This window comes from Taurulus bubalis, assembly GCF_910589615.1.
Source record: "Taurulus bubalis genome assembly, chromosome: 6".
Classification (NCBI taxonomy): domain Eukaryota; kingdom Metazoa; phylum Chordata; class Actinopteri; order Perciformes; family Cottidae; genus Taurulus; species Taurulus bubalis.
In genome coordinates this window covers 1946336-1971989 of record NC_136594.1, presented here as the reverse complement: position 1 = coordinate 1971989, position 25654 = coordinate 1946336, and the positions used below count along the sequence as shown (strand labels likewise).

The 25654-nt window shown below is 42.8% G+C and overlaps 1 protein-coding gene across 1 annotated transcript in view; it reads right to left on the bottom strand.

Annotated features, from left to right (window-relative positions):
• Positions 1 to 11497: 11497 nt before the first annotated feature.
• Positions 11498 to 25654, bottom strand: part of LOC306738059 (uncharacterized protein) — a gene marked incomplete at its 3' end in the record, with an annotated part of 49519 nt that continues 35362 nt past the window's right edge. Inside the window, exons 13-17 of the mRNA XM_079219888.1 lie at positions 25202 to 25375; positions 24049 to 24095; positions 23425 to 23958; positions 15439 to 15978; positions 11498 to 11817 (exon numbers count right to left, since the gene is read on the bottom strand). Of these exons, the coding sequence (XP_079076014.1) occupies positions 11498 to 11817; positions 15439 to 15978; positions 23425 to 23958; positions 24049 to 24095; positions 25202 to 25375 (1615 nt within the window). The remainder of the gene's footprint in view (positions 11818 to 15438; positions 15979 to 23424; positions 23959 to 24048; positions 24096 to 25201; positions 25376 to 25654) is intronic.

Below are 25654 nucleotides of genomic sequence, written 5' to 3'. Positions count from 1 at the left end.
AATTATCGGATATTATTAACAGCCGACAATGAACACGTTTTCTGAAAAACAGGTGTTTTTTTATCGAAGCGGACACAAAAAAAAAGGCTCAGCTTCCCTCGTCACAGGGCGTCCTCCGCCATATTTTCCTGGGCCGTGTTTTTTTAAAGGAGCAAGAGAATGAGCGGCATTCATTCATTCGCTCGTGGTGTTCTCTTTCAGTTTCCCCGCCAGCCTCGGCGTCGGTGATCGATTTACAATAGCGCTAATCACGGCCCCCTCGTTGCGGCACACGCAAACGCGTGGCCAACGCGGCGCCGGTTGTTGCTGAGCCATGAGGTGGAATGCTTTGCTGATGAATGCCTGGGATGCTGTGGGAGGAGGAGGGCACCAGGTGTGAAGCTGGCACCGGCTTCGCAACCCATTGCACATGTGGGGTTCAGTGCACGGCGAGGGTTTGAATGCAGCGCCGGTGTTCTGCTGTGAGTGCAGCTGTGAGTGCATGCTTTTCATGTCAACACATCTGCGTGCACATGCGAGCAAACGCTGGTATTTATCAGGGACTCTCAGCAAGATATACTCTATTTTCTCCAGAGAAAAAAAAGTACAAGTAAAAAGCTGGGATGGTAAGCATGCGTGCGCTCGAGGGATTTACCCAAATCCCTGTTATTCGGGAAAGCACAAAAAATAATGCGATGGAAACGGAGATTTCTTTGGGAGGAAGTTGCTCGATACCCGGAGGAAAAACCAACCCGTGATTGACACGTCAGTTATGTTTCCGTAGAGCAATTCATCTCATTGTGACGGACACAAATAAAACCCAACATCTACTCTCATCCTTTAACCTTCCATTTGTGTTACTATTGGCTGGATGACTATGGAAAAAGCCGATGTCATTTGTCGGGGCCTCGGGGAGAAGACAGAACATTCGGTTTCCGAACGAGCGGAGAAGTAAACCCTGATGAAATGTGTGTCCCCGCCGCTGTATTTTTGTATTATAAACCCATGAGGGTTGGGAAGATAGAGCACCACACTCAATGTATCCTAGTATATTTTATTTACTGTATAAATACTGAATGCATGCTAATAATGATTGCTGATACTTGCCAAGTAAGTTTCGGCACTTAGTTTAATCCACTTGTCCTGGCAACTTCTAAGGACTTTTCCATCCCCAAACCGTTGAAAACAGAATCCCACCAAAGGCAAACAAACCTTGATAAAGCATGTCGACAACTTGTAAAGTGTGTCAATAAAAAAGCAGAACTTTTGATGTTCCCATCCCCGGAGCTGGAAGACGAAGACGAAGACATAAACACTGTGCTAAACTGTCAGCTCTCAGTTGGAAACTCGCACCAGCAGCAGCTGAGCCGCCTCTTTGCTGCTGTCTGATGGCCAACTGTCTGACGGCCAACATCCTGCAAGTGGTGGTGCAGAGATGAGATCCCATACGGCGACGGCCGAATGTGCTCAGCTGCTGAAAGCTGGCGTAAACTTTGGAGCAACAATGTCATTGAAAGAAGCTGTAAATTTATTATTAACACCTTTTAATAATGTATCGCTAATCAAGTCATAACTACTGCAAACTGCTGATATAAGCTAACTGTGGCTGCTGCACCATACTGACCTTGAAAATGACGGAGTTGAAATGTGAAAGATTTGGCGAGAATCTTTGTTTAAATCGTTTAAAGAATTCATTAATATCAACAGAATGTGAAGCGATTAGCGCGTTGACCTTATGTTAAAGACGTCTATCTATTGCTATCGATTACAATGAGCGTGCTAACCAGCTAGCGCCGGCTTGTAATACCACCCCTGCCTCGGGAGGCGATAGTGAGTCACTGTAGCGTCCTGTCCGTCCAACGATTTGTTTGGAGCATGTATATTACACATCACACCTTTTAAAGAGGCTTCGAGATTCGGAGCTTTTTGATGACTCAACGTGGTGATCGTGATGTAAACACAGTAATACACACAGAACTATTATTCCAGTGGTTTCTAGAGAGCGATGTGGCAAACAAGGTGCAGGACCTTTGACTCCTGGATCCCATGTGTAGCTGAGTTTATTCTACTGAAACGCTCTGATTGAAAGAAAGTGGCTCTGTCTGAATATAGTGTTGACTTGTTCAAGTGACAAAACATAGGCTCATCATGGAAGAGTTATTATGCATGGAATATGTTGTCACTAACAGTAAACATATTTTGCTGCACATTATTATTAGATGAGCATAATTTCCAGGGTTGAATCAGATGCTTGTTGTTCAATTCAGTTAAACCAGAGAATCCGTCGCTGCAGCTTTTTTTACTTCAGTCGGTTTCGTTGCAGATGTTGTAATCACTCATCATGAGGGACACGCTCCACGCAAATAAACCCATTACGGAGTGAGCGACAGCTCGGTGACACAACAGGCACTTTGTCGCACAGTAACACAAATGGGATGAAAACGCCAAGATTCGGTGAAGCAGCAGCGGCATGTGTGTGTTTGTGTGTGTGTGTGTGTTAGTGTGTGTTAGTGCCGAGACATTATGCAGCCCAGTGATTTCCATTTAAATTTCCCTTTGGTCCTCTCGCCGCGTCTCCTTTGACTGTGGCCGTCCCTGGCGGCTCTCCGCGGAAACACTTAGTGAATTTTGGGAGGTCAGTGCTGTTTTAATAGCCTCTCCACACACACACACACACACACACACACACAGTCAGCTCAAGTCTGTGGGTGCTGGTGTGGCGTTAACCACATTAGGCAGCAGCAGGGTGCCGTTGATCGTCCTCCAATCAGAACCGCACTTCCTTCAAAGTCAAACTGGCAGAATCTGGCCTTGGAAATATTCAAGGTTCTTACAAAACTTTTAGAAATGACACCCGCAATATTCCCCGGGCTACCATGAACTTTGGCGTTGTGTTTTATATGCCTACTTTACTCTCTCTCTCTCTCTCTCTCTCTCTCTCTCTCTCTCTCTCTCTCTCTCTCTCTCTCTCTCTCTCTCTGTGTATAGCTGGATTTAGAATTCAGCAATTATCCAAAAGAAAGCCAACACATTTTTGCTGTCAGGTATGAACCCTGTATCTCCATGTTTTTAATCATTTTTATTTTTCATAAATCTGTTGGTCAACCCTATGAGGTATTGGGTTTTACAAAAACAAACAAGTGGCCATGTTATATTGTTTGTGTTTGTGCGGTTTCAAACGTGAAAAGTGTAAAGCCTGAGCAGGTCTCTGCTATCTGTTCCTCAGTCATTTCCCCTCTTTCTCCCTGACTGAGAGGCCATTTGAGAGTGTGCTCACTAAATGTTCATGACTTTGCAGTTATTACGTCTCATTAAAGTCAATTTGAAGCTACTTCCCCTCAACTCTGCTGTGTGCCGCTGATTTCCTTGTGCTGCTTAGCTTTTAATTCCTAGAGATATGATCGGGAAGTGGCAGTCACTTTCTCTCTCTCTGCTTTCTTCTGTGTCAGGAAGGTACCAGCGCTATGCTTTTCCTTTTATAAAATGTTGAAAGAGTATCAAAACACATTTATTAAGATCTTTTAAGATCAAAAAGAAACTAAACTTTAGTGGCACAAAAAGTTTTAGTGACTGAACAGACAAAGAAGCTAGTTGACTGCTTCTGTGGGCATCATGTCATACCAGGTTGTTGGTGAAGAATTCCTCTCGTAACTTTAATTCCTGAGAGGATACATTTTCCAGACTGGATTCCTCCAGGGAGTCCTGTTGGGACTATCGTTGGAATAAGGGGTACCAAGGTCTTTGCTACGAGGCATCCGGTCCTTGTAAAACCAAAGTGAGCGCTGTGTCAGTACACCAAAGAGAGTTGGCCTCCTCCAACATTGTTCCTTGAACCCGGACCTCAAGGGGCATTTCAGGGGTTTTTTGGGACCTTCTCTTTGCAGATGATGTGGTTCTGTTACCCTACATCAGACCGTGATCTGAATCGGTCAATTTGAGCGACGGTACCCTCACTCGTGAACAAGACCCTGAGATACTTGAAACTCCCTCGATTGGTCTCAGACTTGGAGGTAAAGTGGTGCAGCGTCAGCAGTGATGCCGGTTTGGGAGCTTAGACATTCAGAGGGAATGATGCCTTTCCTTTGTGTCGAAAGGGGCCAGGTGAGGTGGTTTGGGCATCTGATCCGGACCCCTCCTGCCTTTAGAGGCTTTCCAAGCACATCCAACTGGTAAGCTAAGGCACCAAGGTTGACCCAGAACACGCTGGAGGGATTATATATCTTGTCTGGCCCGGGATCGCCTCGGGGGTTTGGGTTTAGGCGCTGGACTTCTGGTACACCCCGCTAAGAACGCCCCGGTCCGGGATAAGCGGAAAAAGATAACAGATGGACGTATGGAGGGTTTTCTTGAAAGAGAACACTTGAGATAAGATCCTGTGGGTTTCCAAATGCCAATACATCTGTGGCTGAAAGGCTTTGCTGACCACAAGTCAATACGTCAAGTGGAATTGACTCCCGCATAACATGAAAAAGCCTTTTCAACTTTTACTTTGCACATCAACTAGACAAGCAGCTGGAAAATGTGGCCAGTATACACAGAAGAGTTTTATTTGATGAACAACAAAAACAAAAACCCATTGAAACCCAACTGGTGTCGACAGCCTGCAAGAAAACACGTCATCTTGCTGACCGTCCTCTTCCTCAGTCCGGCTCTTATTCCAGTTTCACACTTCAAACCGTCTCATTTCACTGTTTTCTTTAATAGAGCACCTTCCGATCTCTGCTCTGTTCCTCAGGTTCACTCGACGTGGACATGCTTGATGTTTAATCAGCTACATTACCGCCCGCTCACACTCTGCACTCTCTTTATTTCCTGTGTTGTTTGTCCCTCTCTCTCACTCTCAGCCCTCCCCCTCGCAGCATCTCCCCACCTCACATTTCCCCGAGCTGTTCCCAGTTTGTCAGGTCCATTAAGATGAAGACACGGGCGAAAGGCGTTTGACCCGCTTTGACCTCTCCCGTCACCGGGAGGCCTCGGCAGAGCCCTCCGGGAGGTTCTGGATGTCTGGCTGTGTCCTCGTGGCGTAAGCCTAGCCCCGGCAGTAATTGGCTGCCTTGGAGCTCCGCGATGGGGCCCTGTGCTGACAGCTGGTGGGCGGATGCTGCTCGCCAATTAGAAAACCAGAGAGACGGGAGAGGTGCACCGTGTTACTGGGATTGCACAAGGAAGTGCGAGTTGCTGACAAGAAAGCACAGTTTGTACTTCTACCTTTCCAACTCCACGCTGGTTGTTCGCCATAAGTGAGGAACTAACAAACACATAGACACTTTCTTTTCCTCTCTCTCCTCCTCTTCCTCTCCAGGGCAAGTGATTTTCTAAATGCAGTCCAATCTCACTGAGGAACAGAAGCTGTTTTATTTGCTGGTGCAGACACACAAAGTCAATCACAAGGTACACACACACACACACACACACACTTTCACATGCACACACACACACAGCGATTGATTGTAGAAAGCAAACAGAAACACACATTTACACATTGACTTGAGAGAGTGAATATATATATATATATATATATATATATATATATATATATATATATATATATATATATATATATTGTGCCAGTGTTTGTAGCAATCCCATTAATCTGTTAAACTACCCTGGATTATGAATAAATTATCTAAAAACACAGAAGAAACATTTATTCTGGAGTCCGAGCTGCTTCCAAATTTATGTTCAATTGCCATTTTAATTGGACGACATGAATAGAATGTGTAAGTCTGACATTCACAGTCACACCTTGCATGGCGCCTTTTTTTGGCAATCTTTCAGAAATGTAATCATTTTCTTTTGAGAATCCATATCGCTCAGTCCTTTTATTTAATTTAAGAGCTGAACACATTTCGGATCATCACACCTGGCTCCTCCCTTACAGTCAAGATGGCCGCAGAGACTAAAACACGGACTAATTTCAATCAATCGTTGCACATCTGGGATGGAATGAATCTGCAGACGCTCCGGTTCAGAAGTCCGTTGCTGGGCCTCAACAGATGCCAGGATGTGGCTCGCAAAAGACGGGTTGATAAAACAGTTGAATAATGAGCTATGCAACATCAATCTTGTCAATCTCTGGTCTGTGGCCTGGTAAGAGTTGCTGATGGAAAAGGAAGAGAGACGAGCACAGATTGTCTGCTTACCTTTCCAAGTCCATGCTGGTGAGCTGCCATCCACACAGAGTGGGAAGTGAAATGACAACACACACACACACACACACACACACACACACACACACACACACACACACACACACACACACACACAGTACGGAGTGTATCCTGTCACTGAGGACCTGGTAATGCTTCAAAGTGGAAACACACGTTTACAGACGCACTAACACTCGGAGAAGTTCCTCCCTGCAGACGCACTGTTTCCTGCCACTGAGGACCCGAGCTGTGTTTCAAGGCAGCGATGCACTTCACTTTGCAGACACACACACACACACACACACACACACCCAGCCAAGCAACCGCTGTAATTGATTAGAGTCTCCCTTCGCTCCGTCTCTCGTCCTCTCTGATCTGAGTACTATAGATCTGAATCGCTCCTTTAATCTCCGACTGAATTCACATTTCCTCTGATGTAAAGCTTCTTTCTGCCCAGAAAGGAAACACGACTGTGTCGGAACTCGGCGGGTTGATGTGCTCGCAAAACACGGCGTCCTGTTGTGTGAGTGCAGCCTCGGAGGCTGGCGTTGCGTTGCGTTGGGGCTGATGGGCCTGGAAACAGACGGGAAAGTTGCCTGGAACCAGTGCGACACATAATCTCAAACTGGGAAACGTAAAGAACTTGAGAAACACTCATCAATACTAAATGTAAGTAGACTTAAAATACATCAATACATTGTGATGAGGATCTGTCAGTATCAACGGGGAAATGAGAAAACAGATTCCAGGTCAAAATGTTGAGCGCTGTGCTCAGTATCTTTTTTAACGTGTTACGTTACACTTTTAGAATAATCAGTGATTGACACATCTACTAACTAAACTGCATCATTTTAAGAGCAGGTGTCACATTTTCTAACACTATTTGGAATGCAGCCCCCCGGGGGGGAAGCGTTGCTGACATGTGCTTTTGGCAGGGACAGCTGGTGTATTATATATTTATACTATATGAGGGCAGCTTCTCTGGATCTGCCTTCATTTGTAAAGTTGAATTTTTTTGTTGTCAGAAAACTGAATTAATAATGACGTTCATTTAACAGCGTTCTGAAAGTTTCCCCGTTCTTATTTTCTGTTGTCTTAAACTGACGGATTGCCATAAGGCGTTCATTGAAAATGCTTCAGATGTGCTCACTTTTGGGATGCATGAATCATAATAACATTCTGGTAGACAGAAAAGAGTTGAAGAAAATAAACCGAGATGGCAACAGCCTAAATGCCACATGGAGGCTTCTAACAGGTCGTCCACTAACCAGTGTGAATAGAAGTATACAGCTCCTTTATACATCTCTCATCATTACCCAGGGGTTTTAAGCAGGCTTTCAGGTGGCAAGTTAATACATTGTTGAAAAATGGCAAGAAAGACAAATTCCCATTATGGCGATGTGCGTACAGGCGTAACGCACCATCTAACCGTGAAACTTTACTTTTCAGGAATTGGAAGAAGCACAACAAAATTGATGGCAACAATATGCTTTTAGGTGCTTTTATCATTTGTGAGGATAAAGAACAGTCAGGTTACAAGAAAAAAGAGAAATGCATCAGCACTCAAGGTGACAATGATTGCATAAAAGCAGTTTTCATATGCAGCTGAATAAAAAGGTCAGAAAGGAAGAAAGGATATCCGTTGTGAGTGCTTCTGCCTCTGATTTCTTTGATCTCTTTGCTTTTCCGTTTGAGTGATGTACTTTTGTCCGCAGCAAAAAAAACGCAAAGATAAAAAAGTGTTCCTCCCCTTCACTTTGTCAGCATACATGTTGCCCCAGAAGAATATGTTCATACAAAACTACTTCCTGTGTTACATTTTCAGAACGACTGAAAAAATTAGCCGCTCTGTTGCGGCTCTTTTATTTTATTTCTTTGCCAAGTGGACAATCTTTCAATGGGAACTCCTCTTTTCTTGAAGTTTGAGGTGATATTGTGTCACTGAAAATAAAAAATACACATCCCATCAGAATCAGAATCAGAACCATTTATCGCCATGTATGTTTTCACATACAAGGAATTTGTCTTGGCGGGAGGTGCATAACATTTAACATTTAACATATATGTATTGCACTTTCGGTTGGGAAGAGATTCACCAGATTTCTTGTGGGATTCAATTTGTGTGGATCCATCTTCCCCTCTTTGTTGTTGTTTCAGCTCTCTGCTTCCTCGTCTGTCGCCTGGGGATTACAGAGTGATACTGCAGCAGGGGTATGAATACTGGAGGAGCTCTTGTTGCTTACATTTTCATTTTAAGCAGGTGAGCTGTAGACACACGCATACCTGTGTGTACGCGTGTGTGTGTGTGTGTGTGTGTGTGTGTGTGTGTGTGTGTGTGTCAACCACCTCTGCACCCTTTTTTGACAGGACGTCTCTAAATCCACTCCCAGAGTAGTTTGGATGTGTGTCGCCAGGCGTACAAAGCGATGCCGAGTCAACTTGATTCCCGCCGCCACGGCGATGGCTGGCTAGTGTTACGACACACACACCGGCAAAATAACTCTCATTAAATAATGCATTGCTGACTTTAAAATCTTTTGGAAACCACCCTATTTTTAGGCCCTTTCCTCAAAAATGTCATCCCCAAATTAAAAAGGGTGTATCTCTGCAACCACTAGGGCTTTTTGAATAATGTTGGTGTGATAATAAAAGGTACACATGTGAGATTTTGTTTTAACACATAAAGCATTGACTTCTATACAACCAGAGGAGTCGCCCCTGGTGGTCAGGAGAGAGAATGCAGCTCTCTACCACCTGCTGCAGGGCCAGAGGAGCACTTTCTCCAAGAGGTTCCTCACGCTCCGCTGCAATAAGGACCGCTACAGGAAAACATTCCTGCCGACAGCAATGCGGCTTTACAACAAGTCACCGCTTGCTAGTTCCTCTGTGGATTCGTTCATCACTGTACCATACATACTTTGCTTTTTGCACTTTCTACTGTTTATCTAATTTACTTAATTAATGAATACACTCTGCGGCTGTAAATATAAATATATTCTCCAGATAGTTGTATTGTATTCTATTTTATTGTGTATATTTAAATATATATATGACTTTATTTTAATTTGTATATATCTTTCATCCCTGTTGCTTCTTTATATATTTGATCTTTTATCTTGTGTGTTTGTATCTTCAATTGTAAGGCGCTACTGATGACGACAAAAAAATTTCCCCTTGGGGATTAATAAAGTATATATTCATTCATTCAGCTTTAACACATGAAGCATATACTTCTATACAACCAGAGGAGTCGCCCCCTGGTGGTCAGGAGAGAGAATGCACTTTAACACATGAAGCATAGACTTCTATACAACCAGAGGAGTCACCCCCTGGTGGTCAAGAGAGAGAATGCACTTTAACACATGAAGCATAGACTTCTATACAACCAGAAGAGTCCCCCCTTGGTGGTGAGGAGAGAGAATGGCTACAAGGTGAACATGAAGTTCAATGTGATTGATGAATCTGATTGACAGGTCGGTGGTGCGACCTGTCAATCAGATGTTCTGCCCTTTAAAAAACTAAAATACATTATTAATTGTTCATTCAAATACTTTTAATCACCTATATTTAGGTTTTCCGGACAGGTGGCTTCTTAAAACTGTGTAATAATGAAGTTCCTCTTTCACTAAAATGGGATGTATCCTGACGGAAGTTTTGCATTTTTTTTTTTTTTAAATGTTCACAAACGGTGTGGCTTTGAAACGCTGCAGAGCCACGGGACCGCTGGGCCTTTTCTGTGGCTCTAAGTTGTAGGCAAGTCATTTCCTGTTTTTATCTTGTCATCATGCTGAGGATGCACATGAGTGTCCTCCGGCTCTATCTGAATGCCACGGCAGCCCGTTATGTGGACGTGTGCTGTGCTCAGTAAAGAGACGGCATCGACTGTCTGCGGTGGCTACAACCAACAGGAATGATGATGCTCCATCTTTCTATCAAATTATGGATCAGCATGAGCACGGAGGCCATCTCTTCAACGTGACATTACATTAAGCCCACTTGTTCTTCCTCCCTTTCTTCCCTCTCTCTCTCGCTTGGCGAACCAATCACTCTCCCAAATTGCATTCAGTGGTCCCATTATGAATGATGACAAGGCCCCGAGGAGACCCGGGCCCAGAAGAACAGCTTTGATCACGGGGAAAACGCGGTGAAACTCCTCCTGCACTATAGGCTCTCGGACGAAATTAGGTTAAAGTGACAGATATTGGTTGAGCAAAGCCTCCTGGCATGAAGCCGAGGGACATATTGGCAGGTAATTGTGACTGTACTCCCAGTAAACCCACATCAGGCCTGAGCTTGTGTTCTGGAGCTCTGAACATCACAGATGCCGGCCGGCCGGCTCGGCCCTCGGGATGACGCTGTTGGCTCGACCACCATTTTTTACCTCATGGTACCCAGACAATGAATCCTAATGAGTTTAATCCCATGACTTTACATCTAGAGACAGCGGACACCAGCTATTCTACAACACAATCGTCAAATACCGACGCTCAGTGGCCCTGAGCTTCAGACCCATGACGCTCTGGGGACCCGTCTGGTGTCAGTAAACACTCGATGCATGCAAGGCGTCTTACTTATTCCCGATTTTTACGCCTCCTCAATTATTTTCCTTTACAGGCAGAGATAGAAGGAGAGAGGAGTCGAGGCAACAGGAACTACCAGAATTATATAACTAGTGGAGTGGCCACGATCGTCATTCTGGCCGTTTAGACCTGCTTTTTAGTGCAGGTTGTTTCAGTTTCAAGATGTCTGTTTTGACTTTTGTAGGAAGTTAAACATCTGAATCAGCATATATAGACTGCTGCATCTTGAAATGAATACATGAGTTTTGTAATGCGTTGAGCGGTGATCGTCTCTCAGTCTGCTCTGAATCCCCATGCTTCAGAAAAAAACTAAAAATCAAGTCTAATGAAATTCATGGGAGCTACCGTCCACAGCATGTTGCGTCATGACATGCTGCTCCTGCATGAGATATTTATGACTGCCTATTTCAAAAGCTAGTATATGAGGAAGGTTCATTAATTAGCATTAAAGATGGCCAACCTCAGCCAACACATACAGTTGTCCGGGTATGAGGCATCCACCATTATAGTCATGAATGATAGAAAGTGGGTTTTTCGACGAATCATTTCATTGTGTAAAGTTTGCTCGCTGAAGGGTAAAACATAGCTTGTCATCTCTCTGTAGGCTGAACATACCAGCAGAACTCTACAAATGCCCCAGGGTTCTTACGGTCATGGAAAACCTGAAAAAGTCATGGGATCTTAAAATTGTTATTTCCAGGCCTGAAAAAGTCCTTGAAAAAAATAAAATCCCAAAGGTTTTGGAAAAGTCGGGGACTGGCCCGGGGACAGCACATGTTTCGAGGCCTTTCAAGTTCTGATATCCACCGTCCACAGGCTGGTCCACGAGGGAGTTGGGGAGATTGCCGCTCTCCGGCACGCAGTCATTAAACGGCCTGCTGCTGCTGAGCTGGAGGAGATTGGGCAGTGCTGCCGGCGGTTGGCCAACAGCCCCGACTTCTCAATGTGCGTGGGCGCCAGCGACGGGTGCCGCATGCGCAAGAAGACCTCTTTGCCAGACGCTGCGTTACAGGCCAGGTCTTTAGCGCGATGAAGGCATGAAGGAGGGGCCGGCTGTTTGAGGCCCTGGAGGTGAATTATGTTTTTGTTCCTGTTGTCGTCACAGCTTGCTGTGAGGCCGATGCAGAAGGGTCTTAAAACTGCAATATCTCTACTTACCACTAGAGGACGACACCTCTGCTTGTATAGAAGTATATGCTTCATGTGTTAAAGCTGCATTCTCTCTCTTGATCACCAAGAGCGATTCATCTGGTTGTATAGGAGTCTATGTTTCATGTGTTAAAGCCGCATTCTCTCTCCTGACCACCAGGGGGCGACTCCTCTGGTTGTATAGAAGTATAGAAGTCTATGCTTCATGTGGTAAAGCTGCATTCTCTCTCCTGACCACCAGGGGGCGACTCCTCTGGTTGTATAGAAGTATAGAAGTCTATGCTTCATGTGTTAAAGCTGCATTCTCTCTCCTGACCACCAGGGGTGACTCCTCTGGTTGTATAGAAGTCTATATAAATGACTCTACTTCTCTTGATGTATTCCCTCAGTAAACATTGTAAACATGAGTTTATGTCTCAATCTCTAGTTTCAAGTCTTCTTCAATACAGCATGATGTTCATTTAGTAAATTATGGTCATTTAGAGTCTCACACGAGTCCAACCTAGCTAAGAAAAGAAAGGCTAATGGGTTGACTTGCTACAGGCAAAAAAAGAAACAAAACTGAAAGCAATTATGTTTTAATGCATTTTCATGAATGCATTTCTTGATCCACTTAATCTTCGTTCCATATATTTAGTGCAGACAATAAGGTGGGAAATGAACCTCATGTAGATGGCTGATGTGCACCGCTCCGCTTCCCCCGACACGGTGGAGGAGTTTTCAAGTGAAATAAATAAAACGTGATGTATCAATATAGAAAACTTCTGTCACCAAAACAAATCTGAAACGCTGCATCGTCAAAAACAAAAGGGGGTTTGATCTCAGCCAATTATTTTGTTGGGAGACGGCTGCTATTTTTAAACTGATAACAAGCCTCGTGCCAGGAAACCACTTTGCATGACAAGATTTGTTTTGCTCGTCTTGCTGTAGATTTTCAAATGAAATGTTTAACTTTTTCTTCATCTGCGGCAAATGCCGACGTGATGGACGATGATTAAAAACACTCCGTCTCCCTAAAAGGGTCCAAAGCAGCTACTGCGCTCCAATTAAAGGTAAAGCTCTGTGTTCTCCGGCTCATTAGTCCTGGAAAGTTAAGCGTCACCCGAGAAAGAAGAAAAACAGAGGGAGGCATCCCTTTTGAAACACACACACACACACACACACACACACACACACACACACACACACACACACACACACACATGTTCTGTCCCATCTCTAAATGTGTTGTTTCCAGCAGCATGACGTGTGCTGTATTTCCAGAGGGTCGTAATTAAAAGCAGCTGTCGGTTACGCCGTCACTTTGCTGTTTGGTTCGAGAGTTGTTTTTGTTTTTTATATTGTACACTATAATATACCATATGGATAAGACACACACACACACACACACACACACACACACACACGCCTCGTCCTAAACTAACTCTGTGGTTTTGTTTCCGAGAAGCTAAGCGAGTGCTTTTTACTGCAACTGTCATGAGTCGTCATAGTTTGATGGGTCCGATCCAGCGTGTGACGAATTGGAGAATAAGGCTGTGACCAGCAGGGGGCGAAAGGAAGTCTGATCATATGGAAGTCCATGAGGAACGTTCTAATATAGTGTGTGAAGGATACATCATCCTCTTGCCCAGGTATTTATTCATGTTAATAGGTGGCATGTAGCAGTGCCTCTTGGTTTAAGGATAATAAAGTGAGTTGAGAACCTCCGTCCAGCTCAGTCAACCATCGGGTTGACCTTCAGTAAAAGAAGCTCCTTGACTTCTTCGCGGAGCAGAATTTAGTTTCTATAAACTCTGAGGGAGTCGCTTGTGTTTGACATGAACATTCATCTTCTTTACAAGTCAAAATGATGCTGATGAGTTTCAGTGATTAACTCATTTGCATGCAGCAAGCTGCCGGAAGGTTTGCTGTTTCTGTAACAATCAAATCACCTTCATCATCTTCATCTTCATCACTTTAATAATGCTGCGTCAATGGTTGTTTTACAAATTTAAAACTGCAGACGGACAAATGATTTAGAAGCAACAATATACTTTCAGGGGATTTTGTTTTTGCCTTTTTTTAATCTAATTTAATGTATTTCTTTTAGTGGTGATAGACTGATACAGGACACAGTTTACAGGCTGCTGTAGGATCAGCAAAGGGACATAATATTGCTTATAAAAGGGTGTTTATAAGACTATCTATTGAAAGGCTGTTATAGATACAGAGAACGGTATGTGTGTTTTTAAATATGGAGCAAAATCAAACTGTACAGTTATAATCTTGAGGCTCGATTTACTTTCTGCTAAAATCGCTCACAACTGACGGTCTTTGAGGCTATTTTTAATCTGGCGAGTAGCTCGCTCATTAAAGGTAAAGTCTCTGAAATATGTGCTGGAGGACTACTTAAGGTGTGTGTGTGTGTGTGTGTGTGTGTGTGTGTGAGAGAGAGAAACACAAGGAAATGCTTTGAAATGCAAGCTTTCTCCCTCCTCTCACATCATTTCTGCAAATTCTGCAGATTTGTCGTTCATTACAGAGTTATTATAATTAATAGTGCTTCTCTCTGATGGCAGCGGGCGTCCTTTATTTCCTTTTTGATTTGGGTCCTTGTTTTGAGAGCCGACGACAGATTCTAGCTGCAGTTCTGCTGCCGTTGCCCAACATGTCTCATCAGATCCAACTCCGGCTGCCGGCGGGAGCTTCCTCACTTCTTGGTGTCTCTCCCAGCTCATCAAACGCCGCCGCTCGGTCACAAGTCCTCCTCTTCTGGACGCCGGAGGCTCCCCTCTCCGGCGCTGGAGGCGTCCACTCTCACATGCACAGTGTCCTTTAAAAAACAGTTCCGCCCTGGAGTTCTACAGCTCATATGACCTTGATATGAATTCCAGACCAAATTGTCCTTCCTTGTGTCTTTGACTGAAATCCGCCGTTGCAAGGGGGACTTATGAATGTTTTAGTGAAACGTTATAACCGCTCAGTCATTTAAAGGAGTTCACGGAATTATTCAAACTTAACGATCTTAGAGAAAAAGAAGTAAAACCACACTTTCTTCTCACAAGGGTTACGGTACTTTAGGAATTTAAATGAATTAAATCGCACAGTTTTAGTTTTGAAAAAACCCAATTCTCATGTTCGGGAGACAGGAGAAAAGAGCTGCAGGCTTATAAGGTTAAAAGTAGCCACAGCACACGTACAGTGGCCACTCCTTACGTGCATACATGCTCTTTTTTCAAAAGGACATTTTTTTAGGTGGACTTATGTATCAAAACTACATTGTTAGGCTACTGAAAAACTAGCTAGGCTACTTATCCTGACGGCATTGCACACGGCGACGACAGTCTGGTTCAAAGTGTGCACATGAAGCAGGAAAGGTCATGGTGTGATAAAGTACAGCCGCCCGAGCCTGTTCGCCCGGTGGCACATCCAAGTGCATCCGTGGTTTGCAACTTGCTTGCTCGAGCCACAATATTCACGGTAGCTCTCCTGCTCGCTAACGAGGAATTAGCAAGCAAGCTACCTCTGTTGTTAGCCCCAAAAGGTCCGTGCTCCACCACGCATGTCATCGGATCCTAGAAACGCCCCTGCGTACAGCTGACCTGGGCGGCCTCCAGAGGTACCCTCCATGACCTCTAAAGTGTGGGAGGTACCCTCCATGACCTCTAAAGTGTGGGAGGTGCCCTCCATGACCTCTAAAGTGTGGGAGGTACCCTCCCTGACCTCTACAGTGTGGGAGGTACCCTCCCTGACCTCTAAAGTGTGGGAGGTGCCCTCCATGACCTCTACAGTGTGGGAGGTACCCTCCCTGACCTCTACAGTGTGGGAGGTACCCTCCCTGACCTCTACAGTGTGGGAGGTACCCTCCCTGACCTCTACAGTGTGGGAGGTACCCTCCATGACCTCTAAAGTGTGGGAGGTACCCTCCATGACCTCTAAAGTGTGGGAGGTACCCTCCCTGACCTCTACAGTGTGGGAGGTACCCTCCCTGACCTCTACAGTGTGGGAGGTACCCTCCCTGACCTCTACAGTGTGGGAGGTATCCTCCCTGACCTCTAAAGTGTGGGAGGTATCCTCCCTGACCTCTACAGTATGGGAGGTACCCTCCCTGACCTCTACAGTATGGGAGGTACCCTCCCACACTGTAGAGAAAAAAAACCCCGGACTAGCGGGCAGAGGAACACAAAGTACTGGAGCTCCCCACCACCCAACCAGCTCACAGAGAAATACAACATAAGAAATAAAGCGACACTTTAACAAACCCCTCTTGTCACTTTAAAGCCATTGATGCCTGGTGTTTTATCTTTTTTAATATATGTATTTAATATCTTGTTTTAAATCAGTAATGTCTCTTTACCTCGTCGCTGCTGAACTGAACTGAATCGCCAACTAAATTCCGTTGTATCTTTTTTACGATGACAATAAACATCCTCAACCTTAAGTTTGTTGTTTGTTTTTACGCTGGAAGTTGCAGAATACAATCCAAAGAGTGTTTTAAATAAATATAAAAGGATGCCAGGTCCACAAGCTGACACCTCTTACCATAACAGCACAAGAAGCCTCCTGCTAGAGTTAAGGTACAATTAGCTGCAGTGATAATTTACCATCATTTAGTTGTCTTTTTTTAATGATACTGTCTTCTCTCCCACCAGCCCTCTGGCTCAGTAATGTGTGTGTGTGTGTGTGTGTGTGTGTGTGTGTGTGTGTGTGTGTGTGTGTGTGTGTGTGTGTGTGTGTGTGTGTGTGTGTGTGTGTGTGTGTGCACAGTCAGCGTGGGAGCTGTCGGGGAAGTTAGCGTTCTGCTCGACTCCCTCTCTGCAACACAAAGGGTTATTTGTTTTATTTAATTAAAAAAAGGAGAGCACATCTCTGTAAATAAGAGAGAAAGGAAAGAAAAAGCAATCGCGATGCAAAGTCGATACAAAGAAGGTGTGTTGTGTCGGAGCGTGTGTGCGCGGGCGAGTCGGTTTCTAAAAGGCCGGATGCTCTTAGGCACCTTTTTAAAACCGTCTTTTATAAAAGATCCACACAGAAACAACACACCCACACACACACACACACACACACACACACAAACACACACACACACACATATGCAGCACACACACGTAGGCGCCTCCATCTTTAGTCACTCCCGTTGTTAATTAATATGTTCTGCTCGCTGCACTCTGTGTGTGTGTGTGTGTGTGTGTGTGTGTGTGTGTGTGTGTGTGTGTGTGTTCTGCTCGCTGCACACGGGCCTGTCGGGCTCGAGCTCGGGAGTCTGATTCCGGCGGCTGATGAAGACACGGAGAACATTTGTTCCCGCGCCGGGGAGCAGAAGTGATGCCAGCTCTGTAATGAATACCTGTTGTGTTCATTCTTTTCTCCTCTGTTTACAAGAAGCATCTTCATATCGGATCGTGTAACACAACAGTATTGCTGCAGTCGAGGCCCGTATTTAGTATTTAGTATTTGTCGCCCTGTGCATTGTGTGCTATCCCATATCAACACCGACGGGACGCAATGCACGTTTCTGTGAAGATATAATCCGAACAAACGCAACTCTTACCGTCTCATTAATTAATACATTTTTATCCAAAGCGGTGTCGCTCAGTCTGACGGCTCAGTGCCGGAGCAGCTGACTTCCTGTCGGCAGCTCCCTGTGTGAGTGCACCGCTGTGAAGGAAAGCACATCAGACGTTCTCGTCAACGACATCAAGGCTAACAAACAAATGAGGAAGCCGAGCCTCTAACGGCTCTTTTGTTCAGACGGGCGGAGATGAAAGAAGAACCGCCGTCAATAAACCGCAGAGGCAACAGATCCAGGGTCTCGAGTTCTGAGAGTGATGGATGATATGATGATGATGATGATGATGCGCTCGCTGCAGGTGGACTCTAACCGCGTCGGTGCACGGAATGAGGATCAGCCACAGATGTCGCTGGGGAAGATTAGTTAAAAGCCTTTTGACGGAAGGATTTTAAATGAAGACGGGTCACCGGGATGAGGTGTAGGCTGCTTATGAGAACAGTTTCCGTGGCCCGCCATTGGGAGATTGATTCAACGATGGAGGATCCGCTCTGTGCAACAATCAGGTTTCATTCCCTGGAAGTCGTCTTCGACACAGAGCGTTCTGCACCAGCTGTCCAAGCTGGAGCTTCATCTTTCTTAATGGACATTATGCACAAGACCGTATTGAGTTGTACACCATAGATTTTTTTTTTATTTGACCATTTATATTTAGGAAATACACGGCAGTAAAAGGTGCATGAAAATGTATTTGTTTTGTGTATTTTGTGAATCATTTGCCTTTTGTAGCGGCGCTAGCAGCTAACCGGGCTAATCCTCTACCTGTTAGTTACCATGACTAATGCAGCTCTTTGCTTTGCACCTGCTGCCGTCATGCCGTCATCAAATCACGGAGAGGGAGCGTCAATCATTAACATAAATATCTTTCAATATATTGTACATATCATAGTTCCTGCACCATGAGCATAATTCAAAATATCAAATTATTAACATTCCTGAAATTCTAATTGACCAATAATACACCTGTGGCTCTTTCACTCGGTATAGCATTCTCTTATGATGACAGGATAGAAGTTAAACTATTGTCCTGTCTGGCGCTCAACTCCTACCTTTAATACTAGGAAGGGGAACCTTCCAGTCGGACTCTACGCTCATGTGCGGACTAAAGTCCCACCAGCAGGCTCTTCGCGGTCCGATGAGCAGCGGAGTTGAGAGACGACATATATGACCGGATTGTGGCCAATTTTAATAAACCAATAAAAAAAAGCCAAATCATCTTCATGTAATTGCCTTATTGTAATTTCCTTCAACTCTCCACACGGACCGTTTTTTGTAGTGTACTGGAAGAGAACACTGAGAGACGGCAGCTCTGCTCCGATCAGCTGTTCAGTTTTACTCTGCACAACACGACCATGAGCTGGTCAAGAGTACACAAACATACAGAGTACATAGTACATAGTACATACATACATACATACAGAGTACACATACATACATACATACAGAGTACACATACATACATACATACATACATACAGAGTACACATACATACATACATACAGAGTACACAGTACATAGTACATGCATACACACAGAGTACATAGTACATAGTACATACATACACACATACAGAGTACACAGTACATACATACAGAGTACACAGTACATACATACATACACACATACAGAGTACACATACATACACACATACAGAGTACACAGTACACACATACATACAGAGTACACAGTACATACATACATACAGAGTACACAATACATACATACATACAGAGTACACAGTACACACATACATACAGAGTACACATACATAAATACATACAGAGTACATAGAACATACATACATACATACAGAGTACACAGTACACACATACATACAGAGTACACAGTACATACATACATACAGAGTACACATACATAAATACATACAGAGTACATAGAACATACATACATACATACAGAGTACACAGTACACACATACATACAGAGTACACAGTACATACATACATACAGAGTACACAGTACATACATACATACAGAGTACACATACATAAATACATACAGAGTACATAGTACATACATACAGAGTACACAGTACATACATACAAACATACATACATACAGAGTAGTTAGTACATACATACATACATAGTACATAGTACATACATACAGAGAACATAGTACATACATACATACAGAGTACACAGTAAATAGTACAAACATACATACATACAGAGTAGTTAGTACATACATACATACAGAGTAGTTAGTACATACATACATACACACATACAGAGTAGTTAGTACATACATACATACAGAGTACATAGTACATACATACATACACACATACAGAGTAGTTAGTACATACATACATACATAGTACATAGTACATACATACAGAGAACATAGTACATACATACATACAGAGTACACAGTAAATAGTACAAACATACATACATACAGAGTAGTTAGTACATACATACATACAGAGTACATAGTACATACATACATACACACATACAGAGTAGTTAGTACATACATACATACAGAGTACATAGTACATACATACATACACACATACAGAGTAGTTAGTACATACATACATACATAGTACATAGTACATACATACAGAGAACATAGTACATACATACATACAGAGTACACAGTAAATAGTACAAACATACATACATACAGAGTAGTTAGTACATACATACATACAGAGTACATAGTACATACATACATACAGAGTACACAGTGCATACATACATACAGAGTACACAGTACATACATACATACAGAGTACATAGTACATACATACATACAGAGTATACATACATAAATACATACAGAGTACATAGTACATACATACATACAGAGTACACAGTACATACATACATACAGAGTACACATACATAAATACATACAGAGTACACAGTACATACATACATACAGAGTACACAGTACATAGTACATACATACAGAGTACACAGTACACACATACATACAGAGTACACAGTACATACATACATACAGAGTACACAGTACATACATACATACAGAGTACACAGTACATACATACATACATACAGAGTACACAGTACACACATACATACAGAGTACACAGTACATACATACATACAGAGTACATAGTACATACATACATACAGAGTATACATACATAAATACATACAGAGTACATAGTACATACATACATACATACAGAGTACACAGTACACACATACAGAGTACATAGTACATACATACATACATACAGAGTACACAGTACACACATACAGAGTACATAGTACATACATACAGAGTACATAGTACATACATACAGAGTACATAGTACATACATACATAGTACACACATACAGAGTACATAGTACATACATACAGAGTACATAGTACATACATACAGAGTACATAGTACATACATACATACATACAGAGTACACAGTACACACATACATACAGAGTACACAGTACATACATACATACAGAGTACATAGTACATACATACATACATACAGAGTACACAGTACACACATACATACAGAGTACATAGTACATACATACATACAGAGTACATAGTACATACATACAGAGTACACAGTACATACATACATACAGAGTACATAGTACATACATACATACATACATACAGAGTACACAGTACATACATACATACAGAGTACATAGTACATACATACATACATACAGAGTACACAGTACATACACACATAGAGTACATAGTACATACATACAGAGTACATAGTACATACATACATACATACAGAGTACACAGTACACACATACATACAGAGTACACAGTACATACATACATACAGAGTACACAGTACATACATACATACAGAGTACACAGTACATACATACATACAGAGTACATAGTACATACATACATACAGAGTATACATACATAAATACATACAGAGTACATAGTACATACATACAGAGTACATAGTACATACATACATACAGAGTACATAGTACATACACACATACATACAGAGTACACAGTACATACACACATACAGAGTACATAGTACATACATACAGAGTACATAGTACATACATACATACAGAGTACACAGTACACACATTCATACAGAGTACATAGTACATACACACATACAAACAGAGTACACAGTACATACACACATACAGAGTACATAGTACATACATACAGAGTACATAGTACATACATACATACATACAGAGTACACAGTACACACATACATACAGAGTACACAGTACATACATACATACAGAGTACACAGTACATACATACATACAGAGTACATAGTACATACATACATACATACAGAGTATACATACATAAATACATACAGAGTACATAGTACATACATACAGAGTACATAGTACATACATACATACAGAGTACATAGTACATACATACATACATACAGAGTACACAGTACATACATACATACATACATACAGAGTAGTTAGTACATACATACATACAGAGTACATAGTACATACATACATACAGAGTACATAGTACATACATACATACAGAGTACATAGTACATACATACATACATACAGAGTACATAGTACATTATTACATACAGAGTACATAGTACATACATACATACATACAGAGTACATAGTACATCATTACATACAGAGTACATAGTACATACATACAGAGTACATAGTACATACATACATACAGAGTACATATATATACAGAGTACATAGTACATATATATACAGAGTACGTATGTTGTTCTTGTTATGAAAACTGTTCTTGAAAAAAGAAACTGAAACATGCACATTGTGTTAACATAGTAAATAGTTTGTTTTTATAGAACATATTTTGACTCAAATAAATAGAAAATAATTTGCTTGAAAACAAAAACCGTTGTAATATTAATGTTTCATTTGCACCCCCCATGAAGCTTGGTCTGTAGTATGAAGTCATTCCTCATCCCATTTTATCTCAGTCCCTCTCATTTTGATGAAAGTAGTGACAGACAACACTTCTACTCAAAGAAACATAATACAGAATTTGGTATTAGACATTTATTCACATGTATCTACCTTGTTATTCATACATTCCACTGCTTTTGTGAACCCTAGACCTTTGGTAAACCAATTCCATCACCAAAACAGTTTGTCCACATGAGTAAAGTTATGTTTTCACAAGAGATATGAAGAATTTCAAAATCAAGATTACATTTTTCAGGCCATATTATCACGTTACACTTGTGCCTTAGGACAATTATGCCTCATTATATAGAGAGCTGAGATTGTTCTGCAAATTCTGATGTAACACATGAGTATATATCTCATAATGCAAGTGCCTTTAAAAGGTGAATTTAAGAAATGATGTCAAATCGAGAAAAAGGCCTAAGACCCTGAAGGGTTAAACCTGGAGCGCGTTACAAACAGACACATCAATGAAAATACAGGTCAGGAATTTACTTTGTTGTGTTGGTGTGAAACGTAAACATAAGAGAACATCTTGTGCATATACAAGTTAAAAAAATCAAGAAACACAAATACAGAATAGAAGAAAAGAACTTTAAAATATGCACAATATCTCTGAATTAAAATGAAAGAGAGGTGCAGTTCTTTGGTTTTTCCTCCCTGAGCTCCTGTAGAAACATGCTGATTACTCTATGTAGATTTAGAGAGCTCATTCTAGAGGAACGAAGCACAACGATTCTTATCTTCAAGTGATGATGAAAACATAGTTATTAATATTATATTCATCCATCGAAAAGCCTACAACAGATCTTTAAGTTAAAGTAGTGAAACCCAGTGTAGAAATACTCACAAGTTAAAGTCCTGCATTCAAAATGTAAGTAAAAGTATCATTTTTTTTTCATTTCTGAATTTCACCAAGGCAGCAATAAAGGTTTATGTTTGTCAATAATAATATATGAAACTGATTTATTTGATGATGATATTTTGTTTTATGAATCTGAATGTGTTTGTCAGCAGTGAGTGTTTACAGAGGAGGAGACTCTTAAACCTACAGAGAACACAGAGACGCTGAGGCACCATAACGGAGCCCAAATCTGAACCCAAACCAGAACCCAGGATACAGAGGTTCAGTGAATGTGGTGTTGAAGGTGTGGAGGTGGATCAGTGTGCCAGAGGAGACTCTGTAGAAGGACAGAGAGCCAGCAGGACAGTCCACATACACTGCTACTCTACTAAAGGAGTAGGAGGAGAAGGAGGAGGAGGAGGAGGAGCTTAATGTATGACTGTTATTGTGCCAGACAGAGTAACCTTTATCAGAGCAGTTCAGACTCCAGGACTGATCGTTCCTTCCAAACACACAGTGTGGACCTTCTCCTCTCCTCCTGATTCCTCTGTAGCTCACTGCTATATCAACGTCTCCTCTCCACTCGACCTCCCAGTAACAGCGACCAGTCAGACCAGTTGTACACAGGAGCTGAGGCTCGTCCTGAAACCTGTCTGGATGATCAGGATATGTCTGCTTCTTCATCACAACTGACACCGTCCTGTTGTTGTCAGACAGTTTCAGGTGTTTGTTCACTGTGTTTGTGTCGATTGTGAGTTCACAGGACCCTGAGAGAACGAGAGGAAACAGCAGCAGTTTGTCATGGAACACAGCTGACGGCTTTATTTGAGATTCCATGAATCAAAGTGAACACTCACATTTCCTCAGACCAGCTTTCAGCCTCTGCTCTCCACCATGTTCAACCCTGGAGGAAGAAGCAGAGTCAGAATGTAACAGTGTGGTTAGGACCCTGAAGCAGTATGACGGACACAGACCTGACATTTAATAAAGATGAGTTTAATGTCTTTAAAGCTCTATTTGCCCAATTTATTTGGACAGGCTGACGAGGAATTAATGTTAAATTTGATAAGTTTGCAGATTTACTAAAGTTTCTTCAAAGCCCCCCCCCCCTTTCCTTTTCTATAAGTGAGGACAGGAAGTGAGAAGGCTAGCTTCATACAGGGCCCGACTGTTCCTGGAGAGAATCAGTTGTGTCTTTAGCCTTGTAGTCTGGACCCAGAAGATATCAATGAATGCCTTTATCAGGTAGGGGAGCTAGAGGATGGTGGTGGACCCGTTGTGGAGGCGGGGAAGGGGCAACTGGCTGAAGACTTGGAGCCAGTGGCAGAGGTCGAGCTGGAGGTGGACGTCAAGGAGGGATTTCAGGATGGAAAATGTGAGTGCTGGTTCCAGCAGTGACCAGCTCTTTCATGTGGTCAGTGAACTCCAGGTGTGGGGAGGAGGGGGACCTGGTGGAGTCTGGTGGGTGGAAGTAGGTGCTGGTGAGGGAAGTAAAGACTCCTCTTCTTGGAGGGGGGAGAACGTGTGTGATCAGAGGCCGTCTCTGATGATGAGGTTGGAGACTCCTCCTCTTGTGTAACGGGTGAGGAAGCAGTAGGACCGACACTGAGGATCGTTGAGCAAAGCTTCATTCCAGGCAGAAGACACACAGGGAAACAGAAGGCTACATTGGTTTACCAGGGCAGAGGCAAGGCGGAGAAGTCCAAACAGGCAGGGTCGGCAATGGGAAACCAGTCGGAGGGTAAACGCTGGAAAGTCTGGCATAATGCGGAGAACCATCTGGCAGTGAGTGTGATACTGGGTTTAAATACTGAAGGGAGAAGGTGCAGCAGAGAGACAGGTGAGACTGATGGAGCTGATGAGGGGAGTGAGAGATCGAGAGGCAGGAGAGAAGGGAAGCTGAACTGTGACAGAATAAGTGAGGAGGTCCGTCTCAGTTGGGACACAGACTCTGAGAACATCAGCTACTGTCTTCACTGTAATCAGACTGAACCAACAGACTCTTCATACCTGAGAGTCTTCAGTTTCCATTGTGGATCCTCCAGTCCAGCAGAAAGCAGCTTCACTCCTAAGACTCCTGGATGATTGTAGCTCAGGTCCAGCTCTCTCAGATGGGAGGGGTTGGATCTCAGAGCTGAAGCCAGAGAAGAAGAGCCTTCCTCTGTGACCAGACAGCCTGACAGCCTGGAGACAAACACTATTATACTTCAACGATACACAAAAATGCAATATAAACACCTTGTTAGGTCAATATTACGAATGTCTTAGCAAACAGTGTTCTATTTCTGTTGTGTCCTGCCAAAGATAGAACATTGGAGAAGAAGAGCAAACTGGAGCTGCAGAGTCTGGTGATGTACATCATATAAAATAGTTCACTTAACCCCAAGAAAAGATCTATTTGTCATCAAGAGAGATCATAAGAAGCAACCAGCTTCACGAGGATCTCTATGTGACACTTTACAT